At 39.8% G+C, this 23772-nt stretch overlaps 1 protein-coding gene across 2 annotated transcripts; it reads left to right on the forward strand.

Moving 5' to 3' along the window:
* Positions 1–342: 342 nt before the first annotated feature.
* Positions 343–22539, forward strand: RBPMS2 (RNA binding protein, mRNA processing factor 2). 2 transcript variants are annotated; one of them, XM_075208193.1, is made up of 8 exons: positions 343–769; positions 11844–11921; positions 13053–13091; positions 13168–13230; positions 13778–13928; positions 16109–16257; positions 19601–19673; positions 21650–22539. In XM_075208193.1, exons 1-7 carry the CDS (start codon positions 716–718, stop codon positions 19661–19663), a joined length of 597 nt encoding a protein of 198 aa, XP_075064294.1. In that variant the 5' UTR covers positions 343–715; the 3' UTR covers positions 19664–19673; positions 21650–22539. The 2 variants fall into 2 exon arrangements, with proteins under 2 accessions (XP_075064294.1, XP_075064295.1); XM_075208194.1 differs by having other exon boundaries at positions 21705–22539.
* The last annotated feature ends 1233 nt before the right edge of the window (positions 22540–23772 follow it).

Consider the following 23772-nt stretch of genomic DNA (forward strand, 5'->3'; position numbering starts at 1 on the left):
GTGAATAAATGAAAGTAAAATCTTTGAATATGTTTGGTGCGGTTACCATGCAGCCCTGCATAGCTTGATCCTCTGAGTTCGTCAGAGCAGATCCTGGAACTCGTCCATTGTCCTCTTAAGAAACTTCAATAACACAATTTCATCAAAGTTAAAATAACTTTTTTTTTTTTTTAAGAAAAAGCAGCCGGGTCAGGGGGGATGATCTGATTGGATGAGTATTCTGCCAGGATACACAGGGAGGAGGACACTCAGCTGATCCCACTACCAGCATAATAGGGCACAGCCCTCCACGCCTCCCAGCCATTCCTACTCTCTTAAACTTTAATTGATGAACAAGCTAGATGAGTCTCAATGCTTTACCATAAACGAACTCCCCCTTTTTCATCCTATTCCCTCCTTAATTAAGCTTTCACTTCAGGAAGGGGTGGTATAAAGAGCCCTCATCCCGCCCTTGTTCTTCTGCACTCTCCCACCTAAGCACTCACATATACACCTCTTCCCACTGCATACAATACATCTAGCACCCTCACTGGGCACTGATACATCACATTCATTTGTACTTTCCGATAGTTGGGTTCAAACTTTCCCAACTTCAGCTCCATTCATCACACAACTTGCAGCACAGGGGTATAAAGGGGCATATTCTCTAGCAAAGGGGAACCTAAAATCAGCAACCGTGGACCCCGCAGAGGAATCAGCTGTTGGCTTGTACACCATGAGTACTCTAAAGACAGATAGTGAACACAATAATAACACTATAGAGGAGGAGGTAAGTGTGATCTTTCCGTCTGCGTTCCCCCTTCTATTCCTCACATTGACTGCATCTCCCATTGTAAAAGTTTAATGTTTTATTCTCCTTTCATGTTTAGTAAATTCTCTTTTGAAGGCTCCGAGTGTTCAGTGTTTGTCACTCCTGCGTCTTGTTCATTGCTATAATAGTAGTAATATAATACTGACTGGGTAGGTGCTTGCAACTTCGTATTACAGCGTTTAATATAATCTATTACGCGGTTGTTTGGGGTTTTTTCTTTCTTGGTACATTCAAATGTTAAAATAAAATGCACCAGCGGAATATAGTTTTGGTTTTGTGTACAGTTGAACTAATATTTCATGAAACTATCTTCAGATTAACGTTATTGCTCCTGTCTGATATTCTGGTCTTTTAAAAACTGTTTTAATTCGTATGTCCCTATTTTATTTTTTTATACACCACCAGTAGTTCTGATGTTGTTGGTGACATAAAACATGCCTCTTGTAGGGTGGGTTCTTGTATGTTTTTTTTAACTTTAAATTGGCTTAAAAAAAAAACCACTTTAGTCTTGCTGGCCCCAAAGAGTGTATAATAATTTAGAACTCCTTACACTGAAGTATACATAGAATGTCCATTATTTTGTAGAAATCCCCCACCTCTAATATGTAGCATAAACACTGAGAGAGCCTGCTGATGCACAAGTATGTGCAAAATAAATAATGTAGGTCAGAAGTGTAGCAACTGTTGAGCACTAATGTTAAGTTGAATTGCTTAGAAGGTACCTTTAATTCTGACTTTGCAAATTAAGTAATTTAGTATTAAAGGTCTGCTTATAATGGTGGCTTATTTGATAGTGAATTTGTTAAACAAGCCTAATAAACTGCATGCACATAACCATGTCTGTGGCTGCTTGGCACAGGACTGTTGAAACGCACAGTATTCTGCTACCTCTGTGATTGTGTAAGTTTTATGTTCATTTGTGTAGAAAAAAAGCTATGTGGCACCCATCAAAACCAAGGATTGCAATTAGAACCTGATATATTTATACTTATCCTGCAGGGATGAGGTAGTAAGTATTGTCGCATACAAAAATGTCCATTCTGTAACACTGTTCTATGGATGGCTCTCAAATGGTCTTTATGCCCCAACTACCCATATGACTCTTGTGGTGGCCAAAATTTGTACAGGCCTTTCCACTCTACAATTCAGACCTTGCATAAGTGTTGTAAAAAGTGTGACCTGTTTAACCTTCAGTTGAAGACTACAGGCAAACATTGTATGAAAGAGGGCTTCTAAAATTAACTTCTGTTGCCCTAGAACTGAGGTACCAAAACTCAGTTTTTAAGAGCTGCCAACAGTTCATACTCAGGATTTCTCTATTTATGCACAGTTAAATTAATATGACTGGATCAGTAACTATACCACCTGTTCCTACAGTACAGACAGATATCCTGAAAACATGATCTGTTGGTAACTCTTGAGGACTGTTTGAGCACCTCTGACCTAGAGACTCTAGACTATTGGTGCTTATGGCTGAAAGATTGGGGTCAAAAGTCCTCTACTTAACATCTCTGCATGGAGGGACAACCCTACTGCTTACTTGTGTGACTCTGTACGTAAATGAAAGCAGATGTCTGGATGCCATGGTTTTTGTGCAGATGTGCCTTCAAGCTATAGACATAAATTTAAACATGCCCTTGTTCATATGGTGTGTGTGTGCTATATCTATCTATCCCAAATGGTAAGAACTGCTAGTATGCTTGAGGTAACCATCGTTTGTACCTAAACACAGATTAATGGTTTGACCAGAAGACTTAACATGACATTAAGTGCACTCATGTTAAGGCTAGTCGTGGAACTTGTGGTAGATATTTAGCACTTTTTATAATGTTGGTAATGTAAAGCTAGTAGGGGGATAGGGTTGTTTAGGTGAGGCTGGAGTTTTGTTTTCTTAAACCTAAAAGTTGTAACCAGCAACTAACTTGACTATTGGCTAATTAAGATGCCTCTTGTCCCTACCAGAAGCCTATATCTTATATGGTCTCCTTTAATTGTGGTTCCTCTGCCCTGTTAGGCTCAGGGTAAATGTTCCCTTACGATCCCTGCTGGGGTCTAACTTTGAGGTGTACTAGCTTCTATAACCTTTTACTACATCTTGTGAACAGGTCACTAGTAAGTGAAATTGAGTCTGCTTTGCTACAGCCCTTGAATTACTAGACTTGTCTACCCCTGCTTCACCTATTAGAGCTGATTGAGCCACAGAAATTCTTAGATTAAATAGATGTGGTCTCCACTAGTTCATGAGTGCTTGTGCTGCTCGAAAGTTGTAGGTATGGGAAACTACCTATTTTACAGATAATCATAGCATTTATCGTTTATAATTATATATTAAATATAAATGGTCTGACCAAACACAAATATTATTGGATAAAAAATCGTGATACCATAAGACAAAACTTGCCACCATGAATTGTGGTGAATAATGTATTGGATAAGTCACAACATAAAATCAGAATGCATTTGTTCCAATTGTAATTAACACATCCCTTGCAGCTCCTGCGTGCTGCAATGGCAGATTGATCTGCGCTTCACTTACTACTTGCCATCGCTGAGCACCCTGGGCTGTCAGCACTTTTATTTTTCACCACTTGGGCCAGAATACCATGGCTCTATCCACTTATGGAACTCCATACCACGCCAAATCATGCTTTCCCAGCCATAAAATCTTTAGACATTCTCTAAAAAAAACCATATATTTTTTTTTTTTTATTTAAGCTTGCCTTATCCCTGATACTAACACTCAGTTGTCCTGATCCCCACTCTAAGCCACACTTGCTCCTGCTGTTTCAGCTTTGCCCTCTTCCACTTAGAATGTAAGCAATCAAATGAGTAGGGTCCTTCATACCTTCTGTTTTCATGTCTGCCCTGTATGTCCTTGTCTTGTGTCCTGCTTTCCCTACTTTACAGCGCTGCAGAACATTGGCGCCTTACAAATCTACAATGTATTAACCCTTGCTCAATCTCTTAAAGAGAAGACTCCTACCAATCCACATTCCCAGTTGAGAGAGACTGTGCACCTGATCAGACTTTGCACCCTCTCAGGTAGAGCACACCCACAGCTATCATGATTTGAGTTTCCAAGAATTTATGTGCATTCTAATCTCTAAAGTTTCATTTAAACGGTCTACTGCTAGGTGTTGGGATGTCTATGATGTATACTCTACTTGACTGTCACTGTACACATCTGTGATCTGCATCTTTTTATGGTTAACTTATATTGTCCCACTTGTGTTGCGCTCATGAAGTAATTCCAGTAGAGATCTCCACAGTAGAACCCTTGCTATGAGAGCAAAGTATTTGTATGGTCACCAAAAGCTAGAGCTTGTCTACAATTACATTCTTAGCTAAAGTCTGTCAAACACAGCACCTGAGTGTCTGGTTCTAGAGAGCTGGATACTCAACATCCCAAACCATGAAATGGAAACATTTGCATAGGTGAGTTAAAGCTATAGTAGAAAGATTTTGGTTTGGCTTTTTTCTTAACTGGTGTACTTTCTAGCCTTTCACTGCATAGGTTGTGGGACTAGGTCTTCTGGGAATTTGGCATCACATCTATTAATTCCATAGTCAAAGCCCTATTTTTTCCTAAGGTACAAACTGAGTGCGTGTAGTGTGCAGTGTGTGTGGATCTGTTTTCTTCATGTATACAAAGGGTGATGAATGTAATGGATGCCAGCAAATATAGCTAGATGGATCATTGGTGTTAAAATGATGCAAATTATCCAGATGTAGACTTCCATTTGATTAAACCTCTGAGCACAATTCTATCTATTAAAATGTACAGTGCATAGCAGGGAAGTACCATGGGTCTATCTAGAGAAAATAGAGGGAGGAGGGATACATGCAGAAAGTGTAACATAAAATATTGGAGGGAAGAATGTAGTCCAAAAGTGACTCTAAAGCTGCAAAGATGGCCATGGACACATATTTTTTAAAAAATATATTCAGGTAGATATATCTGCTGAATGAGGATTCAGCAGATATGTCTACCTGAATATATTTTTTAAAAAAGTTTGCTTTTTTTTTTTTAACCAACTTTGCCTTTGTTTGGTATTTCATAAACTTTACACTGCAGATTAATATGTATAACAATGTTTAGATTACTAACTTGCTTATTTCACATGGCCTGTTTTTTCTGTATTTCTTAAAGGATGGCTCTACTATGTTGCTAGTTTTCCATTTCACAAAGCCAGACCCCTGTAGATGTATGCAGGGCCCAGTTAACTTACCCTATGTAAGTTGGTACCAATATGAATATTGGATCAAATGGAATCTGCTACATTAGTTACTAGTTTACTTTGAAACAAATCTTTTGGTGCTGCCTTCCTATTTCTGTGCCCTTGCCTGGCTTTGCATCCTATAAAAGGCAGGCTGTCTAGCAGTTATGTAGTCCCTACACTTCTAATAGACTCTGAAGTGGTCTAGCTCTGCAAACTTTCCTACCACAATGCATTGGGGGCCTAAGACAGCTCACCCCCCCCCCCCCCCCCCAGTGGTAATATTTTCTACCTTTATTATGACATGTCTCACATTTATTTGCATATTAGAGCAGGGATTGCTTTTTTAAAGTATGTCTTTTGGTTCAACATGTGGTGTCTAGTGTGTTCGCAATGGGTTTTGGTACACGTTCACATTTATACACTTTGCATTTGTAGAATTTACCCATGCAAAATTGATAAAGAAATTAAGGAGCATGGGAACACCCTACATGTTTGACTGTCAATCTGCTTTGCCAGAAACAACCTCCCAGACCATTTTGATGCTTGCTTCAAGGCATCCAATTGGTTTGTAAGGGTAGCTTATAACTGTACTCATAGTGGTAGTTGCTTAGGCAAACGGTGAAAGTGCACACACAAGCTTTATTGTAAAACAAACCTTAGATTACAGCTATCTTGAACAAAAACCAAGGTGTTCATGGCACAGAGGCAGTTAAACAACCTGACTTGTTTTAACATCTCTCTAACCACTGAGCCACAACATTCAATCCTCTACAAGCAAGGTTGGGACCAAACCTGAGGTCTTCCCACAATAATATGGCTTCAGCATAACAGGTGCTTGGATAGTCCTCACTCACTGGATTGCTACCTGCTTATTGGAGGGTCTGTTGCCTAACTTCCCCTTTGCAACTGAAGACAGGCTGTTTATGTGCTACAGTTCTGTGAGCTTGTGTGGCCTACAACTTCATGGCTGAGCTGTTGCTCTTAGGCATTCACAATAACTGCAATTACCACTAACAGTAGTCACTCTAGTAGGGTACAAATTGACTTGTTGAAAAACTTCCATCCTATGACTGCCATGTTGAAACTGAGTTCTTCAGTGTGACCCATTCTACCGTCCATGTTTGCCTATGGAGATTGCGTGGCTCTATGACCACTTCAGCCACATGCACTGTTAACAGGTGCATAAAATCAAACATCCTATATGGCCAAAAGTATGTGAACACCCCTTCTAATTTAGTCTAACTGTTATTGGCAAAAGGTGATGCCAAGTGGGCTAAAACTTTTAATCGCTTGTTCCCGTAACATCTAGTTGGAATGATCTTTTCCCAAGGTAAAACTGCCAGACTAGATTGTATGGGTAAATTGTCCGCCACCTCTGTGATTGAATTGCTTGGTTCCTTTCCACTAGTGCTACACTCACTATAGAACCTTATAAGCTCTGGGTTTTTTTTTTGCATCCTAACATTCCATCTGGCTTCCGTCAGCTTTAACTGTAGCTCAATATACATGTAATGTGGATCCCTGCCACTGAGCTCCAGACAGTGTTGGGAGGGGCTTAGTATGACTCCATCTAAGGGTACCATGAGGCAAAGCACCTGGATCTGATTGGCTTTGGCTGAAATTCAAGCAACTTATTTGTTTGCATTTGTCTAGTGAAAGGCCTTGTTTTTTTTCATACTGCCATTCTGAACACCTGTAGCTTTCACTGTGTTACAGCAGCAGTTTGTACATTTTGGTATGATTCATATAAACGCAGGCACACTAAAGCCACTTTGTTTACAACACGTTACCATGTGGTATCTGCTAAAGTTGAAAGAAAACAATCTGTTAGACCAGATAGAGACCTGGTATTTTAAAAACATAAAATAAGTTTTTGTTGTGTAAAGGTTATTTGCATTCACATTCCATGATGGAACTTAAAGATGTCTGATACTGTTGGCACAGTTAAACTGAGTGCAATTTGTTCTGTAAGCAACTTTCTGTAAAGAGAATAAAGTTGCAGCCTTACAGTCCTGAGGGACATTGGTTTGATTGCAACCAGTGGAGGGAGTTTGTATTTTCTCCCTGGGGTTGCATGGTTTCCTCTGGTAAACTGGTTCCATCCCACAGTCCCATTTAAACTATAAGCCCCACAGGGAGATGCGGCTGATGTAAATTAAATATTCCCTAAAGCACTGCACAATATGAAGAATAATGACCAATACCAAATTGCCACATATGGGCCTAACGACTGCTTGTCCTGGGCAGCATCTGCTTGACCAGATGTCAATTGAGACTTGCAGAATGTGTGGATGACCATGATACCAGTTGTGCCCTACAGAGCCAGCTGGCTAATTCTGGACAAATTGGACATGTTTCAGGGTGCTTAAGTTGTGCAGCCTGACTTGCCATTGCATGGGCACCTGAAGATGCTAGCTATAGTGCCATTCATAGGAAAGATTCTTACAGACATCACCTCTAATATCTCATTGATCACTTTGTCAAACCTTTCACTTGGATAAGAATACGAAAAGCATAAGTCTTGTGCATTAGTGGTTTTATGTAAAACAATTTGTATTGTGGTCATTTGAAGTAGTGACTTTAGAAATCTTGATCTGTAGTATATAACAAGTGACAGAGCTTAATGTGCCTTAAGGCAGCATTGGTCAAACACAGAAGAGGCATTACAAGGGCTACTGAAACCTATAATTTGTAAAGTTTTTGAATAACTTAACCTGAACTCAAATAATTGATTTTGGATGATTGTTGGTACAAATTTTTTTGTCTCAAGAGCATTTCATCATTTGGGCTATCCCAACAAGAGCTAATGGTTAAAGTGCAAATGGAACTTACAGATCTGACACATGTTAACCTGGGAGCTTTGAAAATGGGTACTTTACAAAATGTGTGTTTTCTTTTGCTTAGTTTGCTCATATCTCTATTTTGTATACCAAAATTCAGTAGTCTGACTGCTTCAGATCCCAATCTGGTGCTCAAATACAATGCAAATACCCGTCCCCCTACTTCTAGAGGCTGGTCCCAGTGGTTTATTGCATAGTATATGCAGATTAGTTGCTGTAGTCCAGTTCTTTTGCATTTTCCATTTGGAGCTGTTTTTGGGCTACATCAAGACACTTGTGGGCCCAAATGTTGCATTAGTTGATCCCAAACTTTTTTTGCTTTCCTAGTAGTATTTATCTTATTCTGGAGCAAAAGTTTCCAGTGGTAGTTACTATGTGAGTGTTTTACTACTACAGACAGGTGAACAATGTGTAGTCTTTGCCTTGATGAAGAGTGGCACATTTGTGGACTGGGTAGAAGGGACTTGAGTTATGTCAGCTTAACTGTACTTTGACAAGTTAGTCACTACTAGATTATCACAATGGAGTTGACTACACTAGTAGATTTAATGGCCACTTTGTTGGAATGATACTACACTCAAAGTCCAGAGTCCTATTCTGCAGCACCTGTCCTAGTACCACTGCTCCTTACAGATTGGAGGAAACACTGACTGCACTCCCTCCTATAGCTGGTCTGAAGAACACAAAGCAATGTGACAATTGGAGGGCTAGAATAGGTATTTGGGAGGAACAGGGTACTTCTGCATTTGTCAATAGTACTGCTATGGCAGACCTAACAGTGGACATATTGTATGTGGATTTTTTCAGCTTGTGAATAGTCTGCACACAGGCTTTCTGTGTAAATGCCTGCTCCCACTACAGTGTGTACTATGGCAACACAAGGAACTGTACTAGCTGAGGCAGTTTATATTCCATGCTTGGAGCCTGGAACATCATGGGACAAGTTCATAGTGTGCCAGCTGGAGATGGGGGAACTGCTAAACTAAAGATCAAATGCCTCATGTATAAAATTGCCCTTGATAAAGCAGACCAATGTATGCATTATTTCCTGGTGGCATTGGAAAACGTGATCTGGGCTCAACACAATGGTGGTGGGGTAGATGTTAAACTGAACATTTTATGGAGGCATTTATGAAAACTACTGCACAGGAAAACACTGCTCATAGCAACAAATCCTATTCTAGGGTGGTGGGTTTGTGCAGTTTATAAAGCAAAAGCAAGAATCTGGTTATTACAGGCAACACCAGCTCTCCTGTATGCTGATTTGGCTATCTATTGGGTGGCATGCTTACCTAAAATATTTACTGGGGAGGCTGAACATCAACTGCTTGTGGTGTTTGCCTGTCTGCTTTGTTTTTCTCAAACCTTTTTTAAATGACTAGTCCTAACATTTACATCAAATACTGGTTTTGCAGTAAAATATGTCTACTAGCACTCTAGTTCCTACTGTCAGGTAATTCCTTGGCAGATGTGATCTGAAAGCAGCCGTGCATAACCAACAGACTAGATCTACTTCTGAGACCAGATATAGCCCCTTTCACCCCCCTCATGGTGCCTACTGGTGCATCTTTTGCACAGATTAGACAGAACAGCTAAATATTTTAGAGCTTATGAGTCTGAGTTTGATGTGGAATGGGTTTTTGTTGTCATTCAGACAGAAAACATCCCTGGTGACTTTAATAAGTGAGCTGCTGACATGTGTGGAAATAAGAGCCCATGACAGGTGGGAGGAAGAGTGCATCTGATGGCCATGTTTGGGTAAGGGGGTGGTGGTGAATAAATCATGGTTAATATTTGTTAAATTTAACCTAACTCTGCACATGGCTCCTTATGTAGACTAAGGATCTGTAGAAAATGTAGTCTCTTCATAGTTTAATAAAATTAAATCTTTCATGGGCACCTGGAACTAGTAGTTGAAGTTGTGTGTATTACTAGAATATGCAGAAGAGATGTAATGTGTTAAAACCCAGGCAGCAGTATTTTGAAGCCTCAACTTATTGTCCTTAAGTATTTCATTATTGCTTGATGCATCAGGGTTTGATTTAATGAGTATACTGTATATGCTGGCAGTGAATTTTATTAAGATGGTTATTATAGAATGGTAATGGGAAGACCAGGGCCACATGCTGTCTATTATCACATGGTCGGTCACTAACAATACTGGTTCAATGGATTCAATAATGCAGCAGATCTATATAAAATTAAATTATAATCTTGACAGTAGCCAGCATGATTTTTTTTAATCTATGCTTTTTAAATTCATTGCATTTATGCTGTGACAAATTTTAGGGACAACAGTTTTAGCAATCTGATTTGTGGTCTCTAGAGTCAAGGATCACAAGTAAGGCTCTGAAGTACAACACCTGCTCTGCTTTTTTTTTTTTTTTTTTTTTTGGACTGAATTGATCTACAAAGGCGGCGTTGCAGGCCTGTATTTGTCCTGCTAGTTAAGTGGTTTGGCATGTTGCATAATTTGAATGTGGACACTTGATCTTAAACCTGTAAGTCTAGAATATTTGATGCCACACAGGTTTTAGCATCTTCAGCTGTGTGGACTTTCACCATGGGGCTCAATCTTACTTCACCCCCTTTAGTCGCTAACATCTACATGTAATTTTAAAACTAGTGGGCAAAGGTTCTAAAAACAGTGGACTCTTTTGAAGAATGGAGTTTAGTGAAGCATTAAGATGGGGTGGCGTTATAAGTCATCTTATATTTAGGAAAACAAGAAGCCAAGAATAGTCTCTTGGGTTTCCTTGTATTCTTTAAAAAAATATCTACCCCCACCTACTCATGATCTGAGTATAGTATCTAGGTGAGTAGTGCTAGTCTGCATATTGTACAGGTAGAATAAATTGGACCATTAGTGTGGGGCTTTTTTTGGGTTTTTTCCCTTCAAAATACCACATTAAGCACCTTGCCAAACAAACGAAAGGCCTGAGCTAAGGAATTTAACATGGTTGAGTGGAAACTAAACTTTATGTAAAACAAGCCTTTGGGATGTGATGCTACAGAGTATACTTGTCCTACCCAGTGAAGGCAGTTTAGCTGGTCCACTAAGGTGGCTTATTGCAAAAAAGCTTGTTGTAATTAACCAGTCTATTGAGCCAGAAATAACTAATCTCCTTGTTCTACCAAGTATGTTACATATACTCTAATTTGTGAGCTATCGATAGTATATCCAATTTTATTTTTTGGGGGGTAGGTTTGGCCAACACTTCTGAATGCTCATCTTTTCAAAGAGAAATCTGTTTGTATGGACAGTGGGTTTTTTTTTCTACATAAAGCTTTATCTAGTGCATTTCAAACTTTCCTTGTATCTCTATGTTTATTTACTAGGGATGTGCACCGGCCACTTTTGGTGTCGTGTTTTGTGTTTTGGATTCGGATTTGTTTCGCAAAACACCTAATGAAAGGTTTTGGTTCGGATTTATTTTGAAAAAAACATAAGTGCTAAAAACCAGTTTTGTGGTTTTGTTTTTTCACTCCTACGCTATTATTAACCTCAATAACAATCATTTCCACTAATTTCCAGTCTATTCTGAACACCTCACAATATTGTTTTTAGGCCAAAAGGTTGCACCCAGGTAGCTTGAGCACATAATGCCAAAAAAAGAGGTACAAGATGGCATTGTTCTGGGCCCTCCCTCCCACCCCTCGCGAGATTCGACGCAAGACTTGGACGACAGAGCCTCGTTCAATTTTTTGCCCGCCGGAAATATCCGAACAGTGCTCGGATCCGCACTGTTGGGTGGGCTCGGATTAGCAGAATCCGAGCCCGCTCATCTCTAATATTTACTGCTTGACATTGGTATGCACACTATACAATCCATAGATTTTAAAATGTGTTACTAGTCTGACTCTGTAACATGCACTACTAGTGCTTAATGAACGCTTTTTAGGGCTTGTGCAATTTAACCTGTTTAAGTTTCATAAACCCCTAATAAAGAACTTCCCCTTCCTAACTTACAGGTCCGAACCCTCTTTGTCAGTGGTCTCCCAATAGACATCAAGCCTAGAGAACTATACTTGCTATTTCGACCATTTAAGGTAGGTTGACAAACTAATGTGATTGCTATCTAGACTCTAAAATATTTTAATCTATTTGCACTATAAATTTAATATTGCTTTTGTAGCTGTATCTTCTGCCTTACCAGTTCAAAGGCCTTTCCAAGATAACTTTGGCATTTCAGTGACACCAATTTCTGCTTTCAATCGGAGCAGCAGCTCCTCTTTGCATACCCATACCTGTTGGGTTCATGTGCCATGTGATAAAGGCTGTGGTAACAATCATTGTCTACCTTTTTTTTTTTGAGTAAATGTATCTTTTAGTAGCCACAATATTTGCTCTCAGTCCAGAACCCTTTAGGGGAATACTAAAGTATAAAGAAATATTGTCTTGGACACAAGGCACTTTCCTTTTGACTTCCAACTGTGCTTTGGGCTTGTTTAGTAGAGACTTAATGGACCAGGTAAACTTGATGATATATCTACAGTAAATGTTTCTGTGGCCTATCCTATAATGTAGTAAATTGCACATTTCTTCCAGTTTATGGGAAAGCTTGGTCAGAAGGGAGGTAATTGGATGCTGGGTGGTTAAAATCCCTTTAGTTCTAAAAGAGGTAACTGGTTTATTTTTCTCTTCCCTTCTTTGCCTGAGCTGGGGGTCTTACTGCAGTGAAAGGTACAATTTCAGATTCCACCACTCTGCCACTGTACATAGATCAAATGATGGGCAAAATTGACTTGGATTTTACACTTTAAAATGTACAAGGTTGCTGCTTCATGTCCTGCTCAATTAGCACTCCTAAAGTAGATTTAACTCACAAGGGAGTGTAAGCTGACATTTTAAAGTCTGTATGCCCATGTCAATGTATCTTTACCTCATCCTTCAGTAAATTGCACAGCATAAGCACAAATTTTCACACTGACAGAGCACAGTCTTAAGCACTGCTGGGAATTATGGGTACCACTTCAGTTCTGCTACTTGGGACCACAGCACCACCCCATGGCAGAGGGTGCAATTACACCCCCTCTGCAGCTTGTCACTGCTGTCCCTAATTAGCCGTGCAGATCTACCCTTTCCTAGTGTCCAGCACATCCACTTCCCAATGCTGCAATAGCACCACAGGCTTCATCTGCCTTCTGATGCCAGTTATTTAGTGTTTCTTCTGTTTTTAGGGTTATGAAGGATCACTGATCAAGCTAACCTCAAAACAGGTAAGCTTTGCTTTCAGACTGCTAACAAGTCACCACACTATTACCATTTTTAACCCTCTGTTTTTGTTTCCCCCAGCCTGTAGGCTTTGTCACCTTTGATAATAGGGCTGGTGCTGAAGCTGCAAAGAATGCCTTAAATGTAAGTAACCTATGTTGTCATTCCATGTAAATAAGAGGAAGAAATTGAGAACTTCAGTTCAAGCCTTGCTGTTCAAACAGGTTCAATAAAACAACATGGCATGACATTAAAAATGGCAGTGTATTACTATAGTAATCTGTCTGGTAAAGGGCCCTTTAGCTATGTATTGTACATGGTTTAGACACAGCTTACCAACCTAAAGTCCTTTACTTTAAAGTACCTTATGTTTCCTCAGCTGCTCTTTGTGGTGGTTGTTTTATTTGTGGGAACTTTGTGGAACCAGTCCCCCTTTTTGCTGCAGTATTATACAGTGTCAATCAACATTGGCCTAGTTTAATATTGCATGGTATAAACCTTTGGGAAGGCCCAGGTCTGAGGTAGATTGCTTAAGGCTGCAGTGAATATCTTGATTTAACAGTAACAATGGAGAAGACTCTAAGTAGAAACATCTTAAGGGCTTTGGTATTGAAACAAAATGTATTGCTGATTTAATCTGCTCTGTAGGTAGGTCCTGTAAGACTTTCCCTTGGTATTTTGCTTTCCTTAGGGTATTCGTTTTGACCCAGAGAACCCACAGACCTTAAGGCTAGAGTTTGCCAAGGCCAACACAAAGATGGCCAAGAACAAATTAATGGCTACACCTAACCCCACAAACCTCCACCCTGCACTTGGAGCACACTTCATTGCACGAGATCCATGTAAGTTCTCTGACTTTCTGAGCAAGGTTTTTGGTTTATTTCCAACCACCCTTCCCCCTTGACATGTTCTCCCTGCACTGTACAACTGACTTTGGAAGCTAGTTAATAGATATCTGAGTTATGAAACTGTTTCACTTTCCTATGCTATCTAACCAAAAGACTTGCCACTTAGTTGATTTGATCTGAACATTAAGTGGTGGGAATCAGTGACCACTGATCCACTACCTGACTAATATTCATGAGACTTGCCTCTGGAATATGCACTCAACCCACACAATGACTTTCTTCCCTCTGTAGTTTAGATGTTCTACAGAGTAACACCCTTACCTATAGCTCTTTATAGTGAAAACAGGCAGTCAAGTCATAAGCAAATGCGAAGATGGGGAAAGTATGAAAGAGGATGGGAAATAGACAGATTGCTGAAAGATTAGGGCTCAGTCTGTCATTATGTAGATTGGCTGGTGGTGAATCCTCCCACTTAGTGGGATAACCATGAGCCAAGTAGGGTTATAGTCTCCCACAAACACCACACCCTTCAAGTTCCACATACTGTTCAGACATGTAGCCAAATCTCAAAACATCCAAGTACAACTATCGTGAGTTTGTGAGAACTGCTTATTAAACTGTGGCATTCTTACTGCATTTACCTCTATTCCAACACATGATGGGCAGTGATCAGATGTTTGGCAGTTTTGTAGACCTAGTTGGCTGAAACTGAAGAATGTATATGCTTGAAAGGAATTGCATGGGCACTTCTACTGTTTTTGGTTAAGCTGTTTGTGGTATGCTTATGGTTAGTGCCACTAATTTCAAACTGTTAATACACCTTGGCACAATGGCTTGAGGGCTTGCTTGCATTTAGAATTGCTGGTATCTAATTTTGAAACGAATGGCTGGAAGCCCCCTGAAGGTTTAGAGGGTTTGATAGAGTGAAATTTTAACAGTGTTGTATAATATAAAACATATTAAATGATGCAAGGCTATCCAACCAGTGTCCCCACTTCTCCGGTGTCCAATTACATTTCCTGTTTCCCTCCACCACTTTCATCCCTCTTTCATGTTGCCCGCTTGCTTTCCCATCTGTTTCCTTTCTCTATTCCTATGTACCCCTTTATTGCAGGTATCCCACTCTCCCTCCTTGCTCTCCCACATGCCTCACATCCTGCTTCTCACCCCTGACTTACTCTTTGATTCTGTCCCTGCTCCTATTCCCTCACTGGCAAATCCCCCCCCCCTCCCCCTCTTTGGAAGTTGGGTGAAGTGCCAATATGTATACTGTCCCACTTTGAGCACTGTTCTATACAAGAAGCAGACGGTGAACCAGAACTGAAATGCTCCAGGCATAGAAATGAGACCTATGTGCAGTCAAATGCAGCAGACTAAGTTTTCTTAATTTGTCAGTGAGAATAGGGGTTTGAACTTTTATTACAATTGGGAAAACACCAGGAATAGAAATACAGATCAATTGTTAAATACTACTGTAGAAATATACAAATGACTGCTATAGTAGAATTGAGCTATTCATGGTGGACATTGGACTGGTATTGAGCAGTTAACATAGGACTGCTTACCCCGATTGCCAATTATTCAGTAACACTTATGGGAAATCAGAAGCCAAAGATGTGGACATTGTAGTTTTGATGGTATGGTTGGATGATTCCTATTGACTACTAGAGTATCAGCAAATCTATATATTACATGAAATAATGGGAGTAAGTCAGACATAAGGGCTCTGATTCTTTGTGACAACCAATCATAGTCTAGAGCTGTCAGTGCAGTGTCTAGGCAGCAGCAAGAATACACTGCTGTATCAAAAGGGAGGGGTACATTACCCTACCACATGATCACTTTTCAGCTGAACTGGGCCCTGCCCACAGCATTAATTTAAATCTGGTACCAGTTATAATTGCCTGTGGAATTATTCATGGTTGGTTGAAAATGTGTGCATGTGATTCACAATGAACTAGTCTGCTTGCATCTGCCCCCTGTATATTAACCATTAGAATAACCATGCATACATGGTTGTGATGCACTGGACAGTTCCTTTGTGTAGTCTGCAGATCATCATTCAGACACTTATTTTCATGAATCCACTGTGCCTGTTGGTGGATAGTCCAGCTACAGAAATAAAGAATTCTGATGAAGGCTAAAGGTTTTAAATTTGTTTTTCCTTTCTGTAGATGATCTAACAGGTGCTGCACTAATCCCAGCCTCACCAGAAGCCTGGTCTCCCTATCCACTGTACACTACAGAGCTGGCACCAGCAATCCCTCACGCTGCCTTTGCATACCCCGCTGCTGCAGCAGCGGCAGCAGCACTTCATGCACAGGTAAGCTTTTCATGTGCTTGTTTATCCAGGGCAGAATTTAAGGTACTCATAGGTATACCATTGTGCTACTGACTCCTCTGCAAACTGCTTATTTTAAGCATAGGTTCAAGGCACTTATGTTACTAGTTCTGCATGTAACTCCAAATCCATTTTTTTAAAGCCCCAACAATGCATTCTGAGGGGTTACATTCTCAAACACATGCAGAATGTGCCTAATTAGAAGAAGCATGTGACCTAATCAAGTGACTTTTATCCTGAGCAAGTCATAGAAGGTATCTTGTGGAAGCTTGTAAGCTCATTGTTATGCTGGGCCATTTTCAACAGGGCCCATGTCTTGTGCTGTTTATTAGGAGTACATTCACCATCTTGGTCACTGTACAAATCTATATTAGAATGCAAAATAAGCCAAGCAAATCTTAAATGGCAAATCTGTAGTGGGAAGCTATATATAGGCTTGCCAACTCCAAAAATGTGGTAAGTGGGTATATCAAAAGTATTCTAATATGGAATGATAGAGCGTCAAGGTGCACCTTTTTGGCTTTGTAATGAATGGGGTTAACTTGCAAAATGGGGAACAAGTAGTGCCTGAACCTGCTAAAGTCATTATGCACAAATATAGAATATGAACATGCTGCACTTGTGTGACTGCAGCACACCCCATAAATGAGTTGTGAATACATTGTTCAGAATAACTTGTGTTCTCACTGTTCATTCTGGTCACTGAAGGGAATAGCTTACTTATCTGTTCTGTATAGTTAAACATTACTTTCACCTAGTGACCCAAGACTGCTTGAAGTTTAACTGGAAGTTTAAAGAAATGCTTATTTCTTTGCCCGTTAATTCTTAATCTAATGCCCATCTATAAACTTAAAGCAGTATGACAACTGTTTTGAGAAGGAATCTAAAACCACACATTGACTTGACTTCAGTTTGTTTCCTGATGTGATCAGGAGACTAAACTGAGCATTGGCAGTAAGGGCTTCATAGATTACATGTTGTACATAAAATGTGCTGCACATATGTGCAGCATCAGGAGTTAAATTGATTGCAGCAAAGTAGAATGAGTATTAATCAGCAGGAAACCAGAAGTCCCATCTCTCCTGGGAGATGAAGTTGAGGTATGAAAAGGTGGGTGTGATTTGAAGCCATCTTGTACACCTCTGCATACTAGGTGTACACTGCAGTGCGCTTGACCTTGTTTATGTAATCACAGCACATCCCCTCACTCTTCAAACATTTTGGCACTTTTGCTGGAGAACTACCTGCTTGTCTGAGGCTGTAAATGTGTCACTTGTGGGAGAGTAGGAAACTATGATGTAAATGCTAAAATCAACAAATCCCTTGCATGATCAAAAATCCTCAAGGGAATACATGGGCTTAAAAATATCTGCATCCCTAGGTTTGGGGGGGTTTCATTGTTTTTCCAGAAAGTGCCCCCTCACCTTACCATAAAGAATCACAGAACATAAAATGTGGCATTATTACTGACCCTCTTGAAATGTAACTTGTCTCGTCCAAAACATAATCTGCTAGAAGTATTTTATGAATTAAGATGACACTTGCATTTAGTGTAGCCTAGTATGCATTGAGGCTGTGAACTAGACTTTGTGTCAAGACAAATCCTTTTGAGGCATGTCTAGATACCCTTAAGTCTGATGGTGCATTTACTATACATTACTTAAAAGAACACTATGAAATCTCTTGGCCTTAAACCACACCTTTTCATCTCAGAGCAACTGGGAACACATGTTAAAGTCTCTTGTGTAGTACTAGATTAAATACAAGTTCTCTAAGAAAGGAACACTGCTTCCTATTCAAGTAGTCCCTGGGACAAGTTTGCAAACATAATGGCTAAATCTGTTATGATCACATGCCTTTGTACTCAACAAATATGGATAACTTAAAATGGATTAAAGCAGTTTATGCTCAAATACATGGTACTCAAACAGTAGTATATTAGAAACAATTTCAATGGCTTACTGCTTGCAAATATTTTTGTTTTTTTGCCTCGAACTTTTTCTAAAATCTGTAATTTCAGTCTTGACGTAAACTTGCTCCTAAAATGTTGCTTAGCAATGGAATGTTATCTCCTGTTTCCTCCCCCTGCTCTTGCCACAAACAGGCTGAACAAAAAACATCTGTTTGAAAATGACTATTGGATAGTTGTGTAATATTCTAAATTGCTTATTTAACACAGGGTGATCTCTTTTTATTTATTTTCCAGGGAATTGTACATGGTCCAAATATCACCATGCACATTATTAGACGACTGTTTAGATCTATGAGAATAAAAGTCAACAGCTTGTCTAACTTTCAGCTATAAACACATCTGCAAAATAAACAAACAAAGTTTGGCTAATCAAAGAATTTAATCCAACTGATCATTTTCCCTGATCAAGCTGCTAAATGGTTATGCTTGGTCAAAGCTGCTGCATAGAATATTTAAGGGTTGCTGCTATTTTCTGGTCTGAAAATGCCTCTGCTCTTAGCTAAAGTTGTATGACTTTGAGCATGGCAAACTCCCATAGAGGGCAAGTTGCTAGGGTGAAGGAGCATTACATTTTCTGACAAATGAGGTTTTCCTGTTCTCACTAAGATCCCACATGGAATTAATTCCACATGGGCTCTCTGGTGTGGGAAGTACAGAAAGATTGTGAGAAAAGGTCAGGGTGAAACATGTTAACTGAAGGTTTTGTCTGGCAAAAGCAAGTTCAGTAACATTTATTGAGTGCTATAGTAAACTGTCTCCATCCCATACACTTATTTTTTTTTCTTAATGTAGTATGAAAGTGACTGTTAATATTCAAAATACAAAAATCTGTTGCAGATGAACATGCTAACATCTTAACATGCAATAGCTGTTAATACCCATTGCTACTATTGTAGGAAACTGAATGCTAAATCATGTTTTCAAAATCTGGTTTTCAGGGAACCCCAACAGTGCATATTTTTCAAATCTCCTTGCTGGAACACAGGTGTAAGAGTTACTGACACATTGTAAAAGATCCACAGGTGATGCACAAAAATTGTACGGGTCCCTGAGGGCCAGATTTGAGGAGGAGCAGACTTGTGAAGCACTGTGATAAATTATACCTTAATGTATCTTTGTATCTGAAAGTCCCCTGAATTTTGCTTCCCACATATGAATCTTGTAAAAAGCTGTTTTTGATGTTTGCAAGCTTCCAAACTATGCTCATAGCAAGACAGTAGAGCAAAGCAGTTTTTTTTTGTTTTTTTTCTTTTGCGTCCAAACCAGCCAAATGGGTTATGCACATGTTTAAGTATGATTGTCCTTAATATCTGCTGTCAATCTGTTTAATCACATAACTTTGGTTCTCTGCAGATGCGTTGGTATCCACCATCTGAAGCCACCCAGCAAGGATGGAAGTCTCGCCAATTCTGTTAAAGGCTCTTTAGTAAGTAAGGGGTGGACAGTGTCTATAGGTGTTCACAACTATTTGGATAAAGTTTATGCATTTTTTTTTTTTTAACGTCCCAATATATTATGGCTTGTAGGACTATAGTTTTCTATAGATGGAATGAGAAATTACACAGGCTTCATGCTGATTGGTTAAAATCTGCTTGTAGGATAAAAATGTATTTTGTAACCTATAAAAGCTAGTTGTGCAGTGTAAAATGAAGGGCTTCCTCAATTTTTGACACAATGTGCTCCTTACATAAATGTGTGGCTACTCTAAGACATTATTTTCTCTGAATTCCTCTGTTACGGAGACTCCTCACCACTGCTGAGCCTCTTGCAGTCTTTGGGTTGGTCACATTCAAACATCAATCATTCATTTGATTGTTACCAACACAAGTAATCTTCGTTTTGTGTGTTCAGAAGACTTTTCCAAATACTGTTTGTTTATACTATGCTGATGAGGCCAATATGGATAAACTTTTTTTTTTTTTTTTTAAATGTCAAAAAGCAAGATTCTCCATAGGTCTACAAAACCAATTGAATATGATTTGTTTTGTTTTCAATTTTATACCATATTGAATCAAATTAATGTTTAGGAACAATGTGGTAGCCATACAAGACATACAATTTTAAATATTGGATTAACCACATAAAATGAGGGCACCTCTGAGTTGGCTCAATCCCTGGACTTGGCTCTGTAGTGTACTGTTTGTCATCACCTACCATTTAGTCAATCCCTGGATGACATGAGTCTGGCTCTTCAGAATTTAATGTATGTAGTGGCTAGCAGAGGGCAGCACTTCATATCACACTGCACAGTGCAATGGTTTCATAAAGTGCCACCTGTTTCCACCAGCAATAACTAGCAACTGGGGGGGGCGGGGATGGAAGTGCTCTTGGTGTGGGGTGTATTCTCTGTACTTGAGGCATAGGTTGTCCCACTCATCCTTTGCACTGAAAGGGTTAGACCAGTGGTTCCTGACGCAAGCTTCTCCAGTGCCCTAGGCAAAGCTTCAAACTATGTAACCCCCCGCCCCCCTTCCCTCTGCACACACCAAATACCCACATCTCAGACCCTCACACACTTGACTTTTGTTAAAAAAAAGAAAAAAAAAAAAGCCTTGCCTCCTCCAGCAGGATTTCTAGAGGGGAGGTAGCCAGGTGTTTGTGAACAGAAAACTTGACACAAGCAGCGGGCAACACACTTTTTGGGATTTGAGTCAGTTTATGTATTGTGCACTTGTAAAAACTAATGGGCATTGTTTCCATTTGGACCAATAAAGGAAAGTCATCCAAATAGACAGCCCTAACATGTCCCTTCACCACCCTGCTCCTGCTTCACCACACAACTACCCTGCACCCTGTATCACTTTGCTCTTCATCAGTACCCCTCCTGCATCACTCTTTCCACTCTGTCTTCTGCTTCACACAGCCCCTCTGTTTTGGTTCAGACAGCATCACATCCGATCAGGCAGGGAGGGGGAGAATGGAGCTGAGGAGGAACAGGGCATTCGGCAGTGTGCGGAGAAGGGGGGAGGGTGGCACGATCACCCACTTCACCCTCCCCCATGTATCTAGCTGTGCAGCGGCCAGGACATTGGCACTACTTTGGAAATTAAGCTCAGCAGCCACAGCACCTCATTGGACACCAGTCATTGGCAGTGTCCTAAGCAGCTGCCTAATAGTAGTGCCAGGCCTGGGTGCCGCAGCAATCTCACAGGGGTTTTGTGACTAGGGCAGGTGGTAAGCAATGTGGGAGACTACTTAGTAATTTTGGCTTGGGGGTACCTTGATAAACTCTGCTCAAGGCACACTTAGAGTCTTCATGATATTCATTATAATCCAGTGGATCCCAAACTGTTAATCTGTCAATATATTTAGCCATGGAACTAAACCAGCCAGGGCAAAACTGAATAAAGTTACTTGTAAACAATCCCTCTTAAAACATGTTTTCGTTATTTTTTGTTTCAGGTTGTTGGGGGATTTTTTTTTTTTTTTCTTGACTTTGCTTTTGGTCTCCATTAAGTGATGTACCAGACATGAGCAAGTATTGTTTGTAGAACATCATACCTCTCAGTGTATGGTCCAGTCCCCAACATGGAATCTTCATGCCAATCCCTTCTGCAACTTCAAGTGACTTACAACAGTCTTTTCTGTGGAAAAAACCTCTGGGTAACTTCATTTAACTAGATCTAAACGCAATATAACCATGTGACTTCTGAAAGAACAAAACATGGTATTGCTTGGCCATGTCCTGTTTGTTCTGTATTATAAAGGATCTTCCTTTTATTGCATGTTTATTTTCTGGCATGAATTTACTGTTGAAGTGTGCTTGTTAAATCTATTGTGTACCAGTTTCAGCAGGTCTGTTTTGAGAAGCTGGATTTATTCATGCTTATGTGCTGCTCATTCTATCACCTCAAATGCAGTCTGCAAGTCAACATACATGTTAAATATTCTGTTTCTAAATCTTCATTGGAGAGTCTGTTCTTGCCAAATAATGCAACCTTATGAGGAAACAGAGTAAAAGTACCAGTATTTTTGTAACTCGTTTAATAAGGAAATATTTATGCATCATGTGTTTTTGTTGTGTGGTATTAAAAGAATATATTCTGTCATAAGTTAATGTTCAGTTAGAGCTCAGATTCTGTATGGTTTGTCTACTGTACTCTATGAACAATTGTGCAATTTTGTTTTCCTGCAGTCTACTGCTTGGTATTGATTTTCAGTATTATGAAATGTCTCTGCTTGTATGGAGAAGTTTCTCTAATGATCCAATGAGAATGTGATACTGGATAAAATATAAACTATTTAAGGAATGTTTGAGTGTTTCTGACAAATTAAAGTAATTGAAAAATTCAGTGTTTGTTCCATTGAAGTCTTTTTGAAAAATTCCATAGAACATTGGCTTTCTCATCTCCCAATTAAACAATGGTGTTACAGAAATGCAGTTACTGGCATACATGATACTCAAATACAAAGCTAGTCAAGACTCTAAAACTATCTTGTTGTACAATCTTATGTAATGTGTAATTCCCTGTCACCTTGTTTAGAAGGTATTAGGCCATACCCTTCACCATGCACAAAGCTTTGCCAAACAGTTGTCAGATGTCAATGTGTACATACATGCTAAACCAAATGGCATGAATTGTAAAATAACCTTGCCAGCCAATTGGCTGCTATGTTGCCTAGACAGTATTGCCAACCCCAGTGCAGACACATCAGTGAATTTCATTACTATTAAAAGCTATTTATGTAAAGAATGGATCAGGGTCCCCACTACTTCCACACCACCAACCACATACATATTCCTTCATGCAGCCTGGCCATCTAGTGCTTGGGTGAGCTGATGGTGTATGCTTCCAGAACCAGGAAGAATCCACTTCAGTAACTCGAGATTATAGACCAGACATCTGTTGGGAGTAGTATATGAGAAACTGAGTCAGTATTACCAATGTTCACATCCCTAAGTACATGGCCATGTTTATAACAAACAACTTCTGATTTTACAAGTCAGGGTTGTCCTTGGTGGAGAGGAAACACCTTGAAAGAAAGGCACTGGGTTGGAAGGCATGGCTCCTGCAAAACTCCTTGATACATCAACTTTCAAGGGTGTAAAGCCACAAGTGTGAAGATACCAGAGAATGTGTGCTGAGGGGAAGAGTGGTAAAAAAGGCATGTACTTGGGGTGTCCATGTCTCCCTGCAAGTCCCCTGTTTGGTAAAGACAGTTATAGGGCTAAAAACCCTTAAGCCATTCTGGATAACATCTGTAGTGTCTGAACATCAGGAATCTCTATCATCTTGATGCTTCTGGACACTGAAAAGTGAAACAGGAGAGCTTTGCTGGGTCTATTTCTATCCCTGTGCTGAATCCCTTGGAAGATCGTTCTACACTTGAAGGAAAATTGTATCTGTCTAGTCAGAAAATTATCTAGAGCCTCTGCTCTACCTGTCTCAATTGGTCATGATATTCCTCAAGGTACTGAAGAAAATCAGGACCTCATACAGGTAGATGAGGACACATATCTTGTAGGTCCCTAAAGAGGGAGTTTACATATACTTGGAAGATGACTGGGCCGTTGCACAGGCCAT

This window comes from Mixophyes fleayi, chromosome 4 (assembly GCF_038048845.1).
Source record: "Mixophyes fleayi isolate aMixFle1 chromosome 4, aMixFle1.hap1, whole genome shotgun sequence".
Taxonomy (NCBI): domain Eukaryota; kingdom Metazoa; phylum Chordata; class Amphibia; order Anura; family Limnodynastidae; genus Mixophyes; species Mixophyes fleayi.

Bases quoted from the DNA above. Each gene is read 5' to 3' on its own strand.
- RBPMS2 (XM_075208193.1), top strand. From the start codon at position 716: ATGAGTACTCTAAAGACAGATAGTGAACACAATAATAACACTATAGAG. The intron at 770-11,843 runs GTAAGTGTGATC...CCTAACTTACAG, and splicing joins ATAACACTATAGAGGAGGAG to GTCCGAACCCTCTTTGTCAG. The intron at 13,231-13,777 runs GTAAGTAACCTA...TGCTTTCCTTAG, and splicing joins CTGCAAAGAATGCCTTAAAT to GGTATTCGTTTTGACCCAGA.